The 15,124-nt window shown below is 37.1% G+C and overlaps 2 protein-coding genes across 8 annotated transcripts in view; one reads left to right on the top strand and one right to left on the bottom strand.

Moving 5' to 3' along the window:
* LOC139965596 (carbohydrate sulfotransferase 15-like) overlaps nt 1-15,124 on the bottom strand; it is a 46,471-nt gene that overhangs the window by 17,445 nt on the left and 13,902 nt on the right. For 2 of the 3 annotated variants that reach the window (XM_071968130.1, XM_071968129.1), the window contains 2 exons: nt 14,093-14,237; nt 11,198-12,150 (listed from right to left, as the gene is read on the bottom strand). The exons of the other annotated variant lie outside the window; for it this stretch is intronic. In XM_071968130.1, the coding sequence (XP_071824231.1) occupies nt 11,975-12,150; nt 14,093-14,237 (321 nt within the window). In that variant the 3' untranslated portion in view covers nt 11,198-11,974. Of the gene's footprint in view, nt 1-11,197; nt 12,151-14,092; nt 14,238-15,124 lie in introns of those variants that run through there. 3 annotated transcript variants of the gene reach the window in all.
* On the top strand, nt 206-11,330 carry LOC139965594 (carbohydrate sulfotransferase 15-like). 5 transcript variants are annotated; one of them, XM_071968123.1, is made up of 9 exons: nt 212-806; nt 1,247-1,433; nt 2,988-3,275; nt 3,839-4,082; nt 4,702-4,863; nt 5,626-5,779; nt 6,196-6,346; nt 8,239-8,383; nt 9,039-11,330. In XM_071968123.1, exons 2-9 carry the CDS (start codon nt 1,314-1,316, stop codon nt 9,209-9,211), a joined length of 1,437 nt encoding a protein of 478 aa, XP_071824224.1. In that variant the 5' UTR covers nt 212-806; nt 1,247-1,313; the 3' UTR covers nt 9,212-11,330. The 5 variants fall into 5 exon arrangements, with proteins under 5 accessions (XP_071824225.1, XP_071824224.1, XP_071824223.1 ...); XM_071968122.1 differs by having other exon boundaries at nt 1,142-1,433; XM_071968121.1 differs by lacking the exon at nt 212-806 and adding an exon at nt 883-911.

Genomic DNA, 15,124 nt, shown 5'->3' with positions numbered 1-15,124 from the left:
ATTATCATCACACTGAATGTACATGGTATGTTTCCTACCACAACCTCGCAATCTACAAACAGAGCGTTTGCCACAATCACTAGTGTTATGAGAGGCACGAAGGCAGTTATGACACAACTTATGCTTAATTACAACAGTCAATCTCTCTCTAGGACGCAATTGTTTAAACTTATCACAATGCCACAGACGGTGTGATTGTTCACACAGTACACAAGGAGGTTCAGCCCTAGCGTACATTCCAGGTTTTGCTGCCTGGGCACCTTCACCAGTACACGTATTGGACTTAGACAAAGAGATAGATTAGCTGCTTGAAGTACTCCTTTGTTCACGTTTACACTTATCAGAACGCTTGAGATACACGTCGCCATAAACTGGGTCATTTACCTCACTGGCGATTTCACCTGCGAATTCGATGAATTCTTTAAACCCTGGATAACAACCATCGGCCCGTTTGGCCTTCAATGCATATTTTTTCCATCTCAACTGCACATAGTTAGGAAACCTGGCAACTATTTCGATTAAGACTGCTTGAGAATCAACCTCCTTCAAAGTTTTTAACTCTGAAAGTACAAGGAATGCATTTTGCATATCATCAGCTAACTGTTGTATGTCTTGCGGCAGTCTAACTTGTTTACCAAATCTTAACTCGCGTATTAAACGCTCAGTGACTCTGCGTCGTAACATCCCTCTTAGCAGAAGTCCTGGGAGTCTTCAGGTCTTCCATGAGTCAGCAGGCTGACGACGAGTACATTGGTGCTACGGGAATCAGGCACGTGGTACACTATTTCTGTCACTGGAATACGATGGTGAGCTTTTATACGACAGGAATTGGTAGGCTTATAGACGACAGGAATAGGTGAATAAGAAGCGACGGCCAGATACCGGACGGCGGACGATATGCAGGACTTCCGGTTGTCGATACCCAACGATTTTTTCACTGTCACCGAGACGACGCTCAATGAAGCTGAACAAGGTGGTTGTATGTTTTAGCCCATATTTTCACACCCGTGGTCTTTCCACGGGTGTGAAAATATGGGCTAAAACATACAACCACCTTGTTCAGCTTCATTGAGCGTCGTCTCGGTGACAATATATATATATATATAATGGGCATATGCTACCTTCCATAATATAATGCTAGATACTAAATGGGGGCAGTGGAGCCTCAAGTAACAATCGATTTGTGCTGACTTTGAGCTCGCAACTGAAACACGTATCAGGGAGGTTCTAACTGCGTTTGTTATAGAGAGTTGAAGGAGGTCGTGGTCACACTAGGAAATACGTGCCATCAACGTAGGTCAACAACAAATTCAATGTATACTACGAAGCGAGATAATACTAGAACCTCAAGTAAGAGGAGCGATGCGGGCTTGACGATGTTAATTTTGAAATGGCCCAATATAGGTATCTGTCAACCAAATTCGGTTTTGAAGGTAGGTGAAATATTGCTAATTGCTTTAGCTCAAGTTGTTCAGTTATGGTTGTAATATAGTAACATTTAACAAAGTGTGTCTGATTTGTGCTGGTTAAATTGAACATCTCTAATAGGGGCTTGAATACTTAGATTTGCCATAGCGGTAATTTGTCAATCTTGGGCGGACTCGGCGGAGATAGAGAGTGGGGGAGGGTGAGATGAAGGTGTCTTGTACATTCATTATGTACAGTAAGTTTACTGGGAGAGCAGCCCCCTTTAGACAAATGAGTTGCGGTTTATACTATGTGCACACTCGGTTCATTCTTATTATTCAACATGGCTTCCAGTGTGTTTTATTTCCTATGCAAGTCGATTCATACACATTTCGGATGTATATTATAGATAGACAGACAGACAGACAGACAGACAGACAGACAGACAGACAGACAGACAGACAGATAGACAGACAGACAGACAGACAGACAGACAGATAGACAGATAGACAGATAGACAGATAGACAGATAGACAGATAGACAGATAGACAGATAGACAGATAGACAGATAGACAGATAGACAGATAGACAGATAGACAGATAGACAGATAGACAGATAGACAGATAGACAGATAGACAGATAGACAGATAGACAGATAGACAGATAGACAGATAGACAGATAGACAGATAGACAGATAGACAGATAGACAGATAGACAGATAGACAGATAGACAGATAGACAGATAGACAGATAGACAGATAGACAGATAGACAGATAGACAGATAGACAGATAGACAGATAGACAGATAGACAGATAGACAGATAGACAGATAGACAGATAGATAGATAGATAGATAGATAGATAGATAGATAGATAGATAGATAGATAGATAGATAGATAGATAGATAGATAGATAGATAGATAGATAGATAGATAGATAGATAGATAGATAGATAGATAGATAGATAGATAGATAGATAGATAGATAGATAGATAGATAGATAGATAGATAGATAGATAGATAGATAGATAGATAGATAGATAGATAGATAGATAGATAGATAGATAGATAGATAGATAGATAGATAGATAGATAGATAGATAGATAGATAGATAGATAGATAGATAGATAGATAGATAGATAGATAGATAGATAGATAGATAGATAGATAGATAGATAGATAGATAGATAGATAGATAGATAGATAGATAGATAGATAGATAGATAGATAGATAGATAGATAGATAGATAGATAGATAGATAGATAGATAGATAGATAGATAGATAGATAGATAGATAGATAGATAGATAGATAGATAGATAGATAGATAGATAGATAGATAGATAGATAGATAGATAGATAGATAGATAGATAGATAGATAGATAGATAGATAGATAGATAGATAGATAGATAGATAGATAGATAGATAGATAGATAGATAGATAGATAGATAGATAGATAGATAGATAGATAGATAGATAGATAGATAGATAGATGATAATAATAATTATAATTATAATAAAAACAATAATTTTACAAGTTCTGAATGTTATTCTATATACTTCTGTAACAGGTGGCATTATGTATGGCAACGCTGATATTTATCTTCAATTTCAACGCGACACATAGAAGTGATGAATTCATGAAGTACAGATCGTATGATGACGCAGATGATGGATTGTCATTGCTTAGCCCGGTTATAAATAATACTTCAAAGTTAGAAACCGGTACCTTTGAAACAATAAAGGAAGAAACAACAAAGAAAACGGAGTTTCAAAGTGAGACATTAATTAGAGGAAATCAAAGTTTTCAAGGGGAACTGAATTTTACGCGGGAATATCTGAAGACGGTGTCACCGGATGTGAGTATCCTTTCTCTTCTTTTAGTACTTTCACGTCTGCAAGAAGTCAATTAAAATGAGATCATTTGAAAGTATTATCCAAACATTACAACTAAAGTGAAAATAAATAATTAATTAATTTGTCAGTACTGTTTATTCAAAATGTAGCCATCTAATTCTCTTCTTCGTATGAATGCACCAGTCATGTGTATTGACAACATCACATCCCCTACAGCCAAATGTTAGAACACTTTGCAATTCCAAAGTCAATATTTATAGAGTGATAACAATACATTGTTGGTCAGTGTACAACTATGACGTCACACTTGTTTTTTTTTTCAAGTTCACTTATGGATTTTCTTCGACATGTGCACAAGTCGCAAGATCTTCTTCGGAGGCTGAATCCCTCTTCAGCCTCCGAAGAAGATCCTTCTAGGATCGAAACGTCAGGCCCTCTTATACTTTTACACATTCTCTTACACAGGCTTCTTAGTGGATAAATAGCTAAATAGCTTGCTAACAATTTTGTTTTATTTTAAGTATCAATTTACTCAGCATTGTTCTCTTTGTTTCTCTTTGCACAGATATTTCAGAGAATTCCTACTCAATATTTACCAAACTATCGAGGTTTCTGTTGGTTCGAAGAAGACCAGCTTTGGTGCTTACCATATTTCTATATTATAGGCTTCCACAAATGCGGTACAACCGACATATTCGACAAATTAAGACGTCATCCGGATGTTCTGAAAGTTGGAAAGGAACCTCATTGGTGGGCACTTCGTAGAGCTGGACTTCACAGGGACAATTACTCGTTACATAAAAAACTGAGTATGAAGAATGTAACATATTCTGTGGTCATGAAGTGTGCATGGTTATAGAATACATTTATATCTTGATAGATAATTATAAAAATAATAATAATAAGTAATATTTATATAGCGCATAATCAACAAAGCTGCTCAGTAACAAAAACCTAAATATTAAATATATAGAACCAATAAGGCATAAAATGTAAAAGACTAAAGCAACAATATATATTGAAGAAAGAGAGAAAGGAAAGGGCTGGGTGAAGGGGCGGGGGGGGTACCACCCCTTTTTGCAATATGTTGTAGAAAGTCTTGCTATGTTATTACGATTTCAGTGGATTTTTGAAAAGATTGTTGGAAAAAATGTAAATGTATCTACCAGCTAATACTCAGAACCTTATGAGCTTCCCAAAGAACAAAAGCCAGGGAGATAATTCTCACCTTGATAAGTTTTATTGATATTTGCATGTGTTTATTTTCACCTGTATGTGTATATCTATATGAGTTTAACACTGTGTCATTGATTGCAAATTTATATAGTTCTCTATCACTGTTAAAAATCACATGACAAGAGAAACTTCCTCTGCGCATGCTTGGTCCATCAATTTCGTTCCCTTCTTTCTCTCCATGGTGGTGTCTAGATCAAGAAGTGTCAAACTTACCTGGTATCGTTGATTCTACCACGTTTAATTGGTACTTACATTGGTATAAACAACAACATGTACTCCATGACGTGAAGACTTCAACGCGAAAACTTCGCTCAGAAAACGGAGAGTTAATTGAATATCATCCTAAAGTATTTGGTAAGTCAGTACTTCTACACGTTAGCTCGGGACGCATTCAGGGTTTTATAGAGGACGGAGTGTGGCCTCAGAGGGTCGCTGAGACCAACTCCCGTGTAGAAGGAGGGGTATGCATGGCCAAAGATGCCTCTCCAGAAAAAAATGAAGGTGCAATGGTGCATTCTGGGGCATATTCAGACTATAAATTAGGTCTTAACTACGCCTTCATATCACGCAAGAATGTGCTAATTTTACATCATTTTCATTTTTGTGTAATGGGGTTTTGAAAAAAGAGAGGAATGGGTGTGTGTATGCGTGGTGTCACCCCTGTTTGCAATATGTTGCATAAAGTCTTATTAGGCTATTACGACTTCATTAAATTAAAAAGATTTTCTGAAGAAATGTAAATATATCTACCAGCTAATACTGAGAACGCTATAAGCTTCCCAACGAACAAATTAAAACAGTTCTATGGCCAGGGAGATAATTATCACCTTGATCATTTACATTTACATTTGCATGTGTTTATTTTCACCTGCATATGTATATCTGCATCTTGGCACGTGCGTCCACATGTGTATTTGCACTTTCATTTGCACCTGCACTTGCGTGTGCAGTATGACATGTGCATTTGCACCTGAATGCCAGTGTATTTTTCTCATGCTTATTCATCTACTGTTGCACATTCATTGGCACTAGTATGCATGTATACCTTTGTATCTGACTGTTTATCTGAATTTGCACTTTAGGTAAACATTCTTAATTTTACATTTTTCATTTTAGGGGACGGATCAGTCAGTACAATCAGTCACGTGATCTATTCACCATGGGATCGACTTGTTCCAAATGGTGAAGATCCAGACATACTCCCTTATCTCATGCATGCTGTTCAACCACGTGCCAAGGTCATCATTTCAGTGAGAGATCCCGTAGCAAGGTTGGTGTAATATAACAGCAGAAATCAAAATGGCGATTTACGCCTCCATTTTTTTTTAAATAATTGTTTTAATATTTTTTTTACACAGATCATTCAAGGTTATACCTCTCTGAAGAGGCAACTTCGAAGCCCAATACCTTATCTCAAAGAGGATGTATATTTGTGTGTGTTCGCGAGGAGGGGAGTGGGAGATGTCATGAGGCGCAACAGCTCCGGGGTTTGGAGACAATCAGAGGCCCGGAGAAAAAAGAATAGTGTATTCTGAGACTCATATTTCCATAGCATACTTAAGACAGAATAAGACTTCCAACAAAAAAAGGTCCACTATAACTGGCTCTTCCGAGTGTTTTCAGCCTATCATTCTTGGAGTAAGCAGGCAGTAACATTTCTAGCTGTTCTTTTCTTTTCGCCAACAGATTTCACTCTATTTTTGCTAAAAGAATGGGTGGCAGGAACTCTAATCATCTGCACGGATTTGCAGTGTCATCGGTCAACTGTGCGACTAATTGCATTGCCAACCACAGTGTTAGATACTGTGCACATTATTCTCATTGCGCGAAATTTCCGGTAAGTAATGAAATGGTTTACTTACTTCCTCAATTTAACACGCACAGATAGGAGGCGAGGGGGAGGGGGGGGGGGGGGGGCGGGAGAGATCTTGGATGGAATTGAATATAAGGGTTATTAAAATTAGTGCAAAGTAATCTCAGATGCAGTTGCAATCATTTAGCTATATACCGCTGCTTGTAAATATTTTGTATGCAATTAATTTTCTACGAGCAATTCTTAGTAAATAATAATTATGAAAACCAAACTATTAAAAGACAAAGTAAAACGGCCATTGTAGTCATCTTAACGCAGTAAGGATTCCACCTTGTAAACGTGAATGTACGACTTATTGATAACTTTCCCCACTTGTTTCGGTTTGCTCTTCACAAAAGGCAAAATCTGTTACCATGGTGTTTATGTGTGAATTGGTATGTGTAGGTGGTGAGAATGTAATATGGGGGAGGAAGAGTGGGAGGGAGGCGGGGGGGGGGGAGGATGTGGTAAGTTTAACAGAAGCAATCGAAATTTAAAGAAAAAGCCCTGAAGCCAATTCAATCGGCAGTTTTCGTGTTACGCAAACAGCCGTCGTGATTTATTTTAAGTTATATCAAAATTATGTTCAGAGAAGTACATTGCTTGACAGTGGTGACACAGATGGGCTATCGCCAACCCCTCCATACCACCCACATACAAACACATGGGGGTCCGCGAGGATGGGGAGGCAAAATAGGGGAGGGGAGGGGAGGGGGTAATGGACAAGCAAAAGTTTGCTTGACCGTCACCTCCCTTGAATTTCTTCTGCAGACGTCCATGCCACACACTATATCTTGTAACTTGACATCACCTGCCGCCTCACAACAAGTGTACTCTCGTTCTACCGTGCTTAGAAGCAACTAGTAACCTTTCTAGCTTGATCCCACTCTCCAACCCCCCCCCCCCCACTCACCCCATTTATTTTAGGTTTTAACCGATATACATGTACAATACTATACCGTCGTGAATATTTGGTATGTGGATTAGGCTGTGAACGTCTGCTATAGTAGCATAGAGTTATAACATAGTCCTATTAACTCTGTATAGTGTATTTGGCGTACGCCACGTTGTTAATATTGTGAAGCAACTGAATCTGTTATTATATAGTGGCTTTTTTAATTTTTTTGGTTGCACTAAACACACTATCCCTCGAAACTGAACTCTCACAGCATGTATAGAAAGTGACATGATACGAATTATGTCTAACTATGCCTAACTCAGTTTTTCCAGTATCACAACCAAGCGCCGCGTTTACTGCATAAACCACATGTGAAGCGATTATTGAATTATATTTCTTCAGGACACGTTTTGACTTCTTCCTCGGTAAATGAATCATCATCTTTCATTGATGACATAAGGCAGAAGTTTCGCCGTTTTGCCGGTTCTAAAGTATCCCAAGTCTCTGATATGCTCCTTAAAGGCTAAACCGACGATAACGTCGGCTCCTTGGTACATGCAGACCTAAATGATAATGTTAATCCATTATTTTATCATTTCTATAACTGGACTATGACAGTTTAATTTCTAGCAAACAACATTCACCGTTTGATGACATTCTATAGCCATTTGTGTCCATGACAAATTTGTAATGCAACTATACATGTAAACATGATATTTGAGGCCACAAAAGTCGTATGTTCACCCTGTTGAGTTTTGTGTCGCATCTAAGGAACTAATCTTATGGTGTGTATGATAGACTACGTAGTCCAGTCACTTTACTTAATAAGCCTCAGATATTTAAAGGGTGATTCCTAAGAAAAAAGTGTTTTCATGGTCCACAACATATCAAACTTGAAGTCATCCTTTGAACAACTATATCGATAAATCACTTCCCATCGATTAATAAATTTGTTTTTTTTTCTTGTTGTATTTTATAGCAATTATATTTAGGTATCTATATAGAATTTATACAGCCGTGGGCGATGATTTACGGGAAAGAAAATCTCTTCGTATCTCGGATGGAAGATCGCATCAAAGATCCTCTTCGGGAATTTCGAAAACTTTTACAATATTTAGAATTAGGTAATTTTTACTTTTTTTCCATAATGTATTTTCATTTTCTTTCATTGAATTTCATATGACAACAGTAACGCCCTATATTAAAAAACCCTTTATTAAGTTTTTCAGCTCTTTAATTGATTCTCGAAAACTGTAGAGAGCAGAGGTGACGAAGGAGCGGGGAGGGGAGTGGAATCGTGGGGGAGAGGGGGGGGGGTTACGAGTAAAGTGGAATTTTCCGCTAGGAAAGGTATTGCACCAAACACCGGTGTTAAAGAAAAGCTTCGAATTTCAGAGAATTCATCGTTTACCGATTGGATACATCATTGTATCATTTCGCAAAGAATATAACATGAGTCAGTTATAATGAATGACCATATTAAAGTTGAAACCATATCAAAGGTGCAAACTTTATTAAGTGCTGTTTTATCACAGATAATGAAAACGTTGCAAGACTTAGTATAGAAATGTAATTCAGTAAAAGCGTGGAAGTAGGGGGTGGGGCGGGAGGATGTCGTGTTGAGGGAAGAAAACGAAGCAGAATATTTTCAAAAATATCCATGTTATATTACGGCAATTGTATAAGTACCATTGTACTCTTGTACATAACTCTTGTACGGAATTCACAATAGAATCGTTGTTCTTCAAATTGCATTGATTTTTTCCCTTTTGTTTTCAGACATGCTACCAGACAAAGAGTGCAAAAGAATCGTATCAGGAGTATCAAATAAAACACGTGGAAAAGTTGCAATGTTGGATAAAACTAGAAATCTACTGCAAGAGTTTTACAAACCTTTCAACCGACGGATGGCAGCATTCATGAATGATGACAGCTATAATTTTGGCTATTGACTGTTCATGTTTATTGCATTTGAGTCTCGGGGTGTAGCTAGAGCTTCCGGGGGCTATGTACATTTAGGGGCTCATATTTAGTTATACATGTAGTTTTATCTCATTATCATTCATAATTAATATAAATGAAGTAGCCCCCCCCCAAAAAAAAAAAAATTATAACAATTTGGGGTTAACATATATGTCCCCGGACCAAACAGGTTCTCGAAACTTTCGGAAACTAAGAAACCTTTATATCCTTTCATTTAGTTTGTTTTTTCTCAATAAACTATTAATGTTTTTCTTATTATTCTGAAAAACAAAATAGCTAGTCTTACTAACATTAAGGAACAGTTTATTTGGCAGTGAACCAAGCATATAGAATTTTTTAAGTTCCTGACAAATTGTGTCTTTCAATACAAATAAACATTATGGCCGGTGAAGAAAACATTAGTATTATCAGCAAAACAAGAACGTGGAAAATTTCTTTGATACTACATGTTCATCATTGACATGAATTATAAAATGTAACGGCCCTAAATAAGATCCTTGATGTGGAACGCCACATGCAATATTCATCGTCTCGGGATCTACATTTGTTGAAAAGGTGGGAATTGTATTCTGTGGGAAAGAGAGCTTTTAATCCACTCAAGGCCGAGGCCTTTAATGCAAAAGATTGCAATGAGGCCTCTAACGCAAAGCATTTTGCATAATGAGAAAGTCTCATAAACGAAAAATAAACGATGCTTTGCGTGCATTGCACACATATATTTACGAGGTGTCTCACTCAAGACCCCGGCACTCAAATGCCATCCAAATCTAACAACAACTAATTAACATACAACTAATTAACATACAAATAACAGAAATAACAATGAAACATACACAGCCGTCTAAATACTTTCAATATGCAAATAAGCTTCACTTATATAGACAATTTACATAACATAACATGTACTCTTACAACACTATAACTACTATAGCAAAACTGTGAATACAGTTTAACACTATTTTTTTTCAAATAACTTGGAAAGACCCGCGGATAAGTCAGAAACTGGACGAAATTTGTCACCATAGCTTCAGGGTCTCCTTGTTAAATAAATAGGAATGACTTTGGCTATTTTCAAAAGGTCATTCTTACAAAAATTATTCTTACAGTTATTGAACTTATCAGGGGAAAAAAACGCTTTTTAAAAAATACGAATGACATGATTCAGCTTATTGCAATGAGTATACGAAACATATCAGAATGACTTTTTGTAGGACTCCTTAAAATAATTTTTGATCAAGCTTATGTTTACATTAAATCGATTGTAAGATACCATTCGCTATACATGAATGACGTTTCTAACGACGTTTCGAATTACTCTTGCAAAAAAGTCTAAAGTGAATTTATCATAAGAGTAATTCACATCACTAACTGAATATATACAATTCCAATCAGAATCCTGAAGGAAGTTAATGAAATGTTCAGTATCTTTACTAGAATTATTTCTAGTATATTCACCTTTGTACGTCCTCCTTTTCGTCAAGAGAAATTCTCAAGAAAATAGGGAAATGGTCACTTACATCTGCAGTAAATTATATTCCAGAAATAAAATTACTATAGGTCTACTATTCGTAAATATATTGTCAATTAATTATATTATTTTATTATGCTAACTGTTATATTAATTACATTAATTATATGATTAATTATTAATATATAGATATATATAGATATATTAATAATTAATAATATATATAGATATATATATAGATATAGATATAGATATATATATATATATATAGATATATGTGTGTGTTGTTCATATATGTTGTTCATGAAATAACGGTTGCTGGATTTGTGCCTCCTGACTGTGGAGGGTGAGGTGAGACAGGAGGGAGGGAGGTGGGTGGGGCGGGAGGGGGGAGGAGGAGTTGTTCATGGCAGTTATCTTTATCATAACGAACAACAATTTAACTTAACATGGATACTCATAAAAAAGAGAGGTCTCGGAAAAGGTCTAGTTTTTTTTTTAGTTTTTTATCTCATTCCTGCATTCATCTCATTGCTTTACAGATTTAACGTTTTAAACAATAAAGTTGGAAATGAAAGTATCATTTTTTTTTCTTTTCTCTTTTGGCTATATCTTACTATCCAACACACGCCAACAGACATATCTATACGTTATGCTAGGTTATCGACCACACAATGCTGAAATTCTGCTATCTTCGTTTTAGGTCCCAGATGTGTTTAGATTATTCAGTTTCGTTCTTGCATGCTTCGTGATTGAATGATTCCGTTTGGTTGTTGAATCTTGTTTTGAATTCGCCCGGCTGTCATCCCAATGTGTGTGCTGTGGTGTTTTCGGTAGTTGTGATAATCTCACCGGCAACAACAAATGCTGATTGTGCCTCGAAGCAAAACACGCCATTATGGCAAAAGCACACTCCCGAACAGAAAATCGGAGCTCAGTAGTCTCTGCGTGTCGCCACAGAGAAATCACTACCAGATCGTACAAATACCATATAGAATACTACTTCTCAAACCGAAGAACGTGAAACTCGGCGAGTCGTGATCTCACTGCTCTTTTGACACCTATACATGCTCTGTTACATGGAGCAGGATATGCCCAAAAGACTACAGTAATAGCGATATATGTCCTTTTGGGACTCGAAGGTAAGAATCGAACCCCGGACCTTGTGTCACAGAGCGAAGTCCGTAAAAATATCTTCCTTTTCAAGTTGTCAACAAAATGATCACCCCTCTTAGTACAATATTGGTTCTATATACAGGAATTGTCAATAGCCAAAATTATAGCTGTCATCATTCATGAATGCTGCCATCTGTCGGTTGAACGGTGTATAAAACTGTTGCAAAAGAGTTTTCGTTTTGTCTAACATTGCTGTCTTTTTTGCGTTTACATTAAATATTTCCGTTTCCATTATCCTTTTACATTCCTCGTCGGGTAAAATTTCTGGAAAAAATAATGGAAAAATTTGGTCTTACAGTTTATGCTGGACTCTCCAAAGAGAGTATAGCGTGCATGCATTTGAATATGAAAACACAAATATTACACGCACCTACGGAAACAAAATTTGCTCTTATCATAGGCGTAGGAGCCTCATCTGATTTGGGGGGGCTGTAAAGAGTTGCCCGAAAAATATAACCAAAATTTTTTCGCGCACTCCGCGCGCATTCCACATGTTAATGTGCATATCATATAGGCATTCATTAGTTATTGCATCACCTGCCAATAACATAAAATCATTTTCCGTGTTATTACCCTTCCATATTGGTTAGAATTATTGGGGAAGTCGTTACAACAATAATGATAATACAAATAATATAAGTTTAACCATTCAAAAACACATTGCAAATTCTTCTTCTTTTAGTAGGTGCCATTGGCGGAGCTAGGGGTATTGGTCAGGTGGGAGAGAATGGTCTGTAGCGGCGCTTTTGACACTATCTAAGCGGAGCGCCACCACAGGTTGGCGCGGAGCGTACAGAATTTTTTGAGTAAAGAATCTCCCTAGATCGCCGGAAATGACCCTTTCCGGGCCTTGCTAATTTGCAGATAAACGAAGACTAAATAGGTGTCATCGCCATTGGTCAGAAAATTGCACCAACAAAATGTGACAAATGTCGATAGGTATTTGAGAGCGCAATAAAAAAGTCAATAATCGCGAATAAGCAAAAAGTGGTAAAAAGCTGAAAAGGGCGCCAGCAGTCCATTTGAGTCCGTCAGGGGGGCATCCGCCCCTTCTGACTGTATGGACGCTCCGCCACTGGTAGGTGCCCGCAAAATTCTCAGCATATTGCCCAAATTTTCACCAAAAGAATTGGAAAAAAAATGCAAATTATTCTTCTTTCAGTTTAGGTGCCCGAAAAAATTCTCAGCATATTGCCCGATTTTTCACCAAAATATTTGAAAAACACATTGCAAATTATTCTTCTTTCAGTAGGTGCTCGAAAAATTCTCAGCATATTGCCCGAATTTTCACCAAAAAATTGAAAAACACATTGCAAATTATTATTCTTTCAGTAGATGCCCGAATAATTCTCAGCATATTGCCGAATTTTTACCCCCAAAAAATGAAAAACACATTGCAAATTATTATTCTTCCAGTAGGTGCCCGAGAAATTCTCAGCATATTGCCCGAATTTTCACCAAAAAATTTGGTTGGGGGGCTGCAGCCCCCCCCCCCGCCTCCTACGCCTATGGCTCTTATACTACCTAACCCCCCCCCCCTTCCTCCAACCCTGATCTCTCCACTTCCACCCAGTTTGGGTTTGAAATTATAAATTTCATGGAGCTGTTTTCTGACTAGTATTTTCACAGTTGGCATTCGAATATTATTGCATACAAGTGACTATTCACTGCAAATCACATAATATGTATTTCTCCCATCAATTAATTAAGTGCTTGATTAAAATGTTATGTTCTTCGCGGAAACAACAATTAATTTCTAATCGTTATGCAGTTCAAAGTTATCGGTATTTTCCAAATAATTATCACTCATTCTTCAATCAATTGTATAGAAGCATTTAAATGTCACCCTGGATGTATAAATGTTTCAACACTCGCTGACGTATTGAAATGTCTTACTTCACACTCCTCAAAATCTGGAAATTGAGATTGAGAACCATCAGGAAAGGTGTTATTCAAAAAAAAATGGCGATTTTTAGCTACAATTTGGAGGCAGTACTTATCGCACTGAATTCTTTAACATTATGAATTCATTTGAAGAAGGATCAGGGCAGAAAGCTTCTTAGCAGAAAATACTACTTCACTCCCATTATTCAGTTTGTCGCCCTCATCCATCTCCATCTGACATAGTTGCCCAACGGAGTAACTGATGAGAATATTTCAGCAGACAAATAAACAATGATATTTATATAATAATCAAAACAATTACCTAATTCTAAGTATTGCAAGATCCTTTTAAATTCAGATATAGGGTTTCCGATGCGATCTTCCATCCGGGATATTAGGAGGTTTTCTTTCCCATACACCATCGCCCATGGCCGTATAAACTCTACGTATATACCTAAATATATTTGCTAGAAAAAAAGAGGCAATAAATAAATAAATCGATCGATAAAGTAAAATTATAAATCAGTAATTAAATCTCTAAATCAATAGAGTAAATCAATCAATCAAATGACAGTCAATAAATATATTTAATAGAAAAAAGAGGAGAAATAAATAAATAAATCGATCAATAAACATTCAATCAATCAGTCAATTAATGAATCATTACCCAATCAATAAATCAATTATTCGATGAACAACCATCGATCAAGCTATGAATCAAGTGGTGACTTAAGACTACCCTGTATAAGTTGGTCTATCTGGGTGGACGTTTGCTCAACCGTTTTGTTGGTAGGGGCGGGGTGGGGGGGGGACGTATAGCGCCCATGACATAGATCACTTGAAACCACTCAGTTTACATGCTGCTGTATATACACAAACTCAAGTATCTGTGACCTTGGCACGGTGTGATCTGCATTTAAGAAGAATGTCCTCATTAGCCATACGTAATGCACAGGACGAGATTTCTCTGAACAAGTTAACTTTGATTCAGTAAATGACACTTTTAGCCAAAATTCCGTGCGTCGTTTTGAAACTTAAATGTCGTCTTAAAAACACAAATATCTCCCATATGAGTCAGTATAGTAATATGAAGTGTATACCTGCGTGAACCCATACATACTATTATAAATTGGTAAAATGTTTCATATCATTCGTTCATACAGGGCCGAATTGGGACACGTGCCTCCTCTCCTCCATGACCACCCCACCCCACCCACAGTTTTACAAGTTTCTTTCCATGTGGACGTTATTTTGTAACACACTCACGCAAAGTCTTATACACAAATGCAGTTAAATTATGGAACTGGTAGCACCATTTCTTCATCTGAAGCCCCCTTACCGAAACAAAATTTGC

This window comes from Apostichopus japonicus, chromosome 3 (genome assembly GCF_037975245.1).
Source record: "Apostichopus japonicus isolate 1M-3 chromosome 3, ASM3797524v1, whole genome shotgun sequence".
In the NCBI taxonomy this organism is placed as follows: Eukaryota; Metazoa; Echinodermata; class Holothuroidea; order Aspidochirotida; family Stichopodidae; genus Apostichopus; species Apostichopus japonicus.
The sequence above is the reverse complement of the archived record's forward strand: the minus strand, read 5'-3'. Positions and strand labels throughout refer to the sequence as shown.

Coding starts and splice junctions, on each gene's coding strand:
- LOC139965594 (XM_071968121.1), top strand. Junction 3,276..3,838: donor TGAAGACGGTGTCACCGGAT/GTGAGTATCCTT, acceptor CTCTTTGCACAG/ATATTTCAGAGAATTCCTAC. Junction 6,347..8,238: donor CTCATTGCGCGAAATTTCCG/GTAAGTAATGAA, acceptor TGTATTTTATAG/CAATTATATTTAGGTATCTA.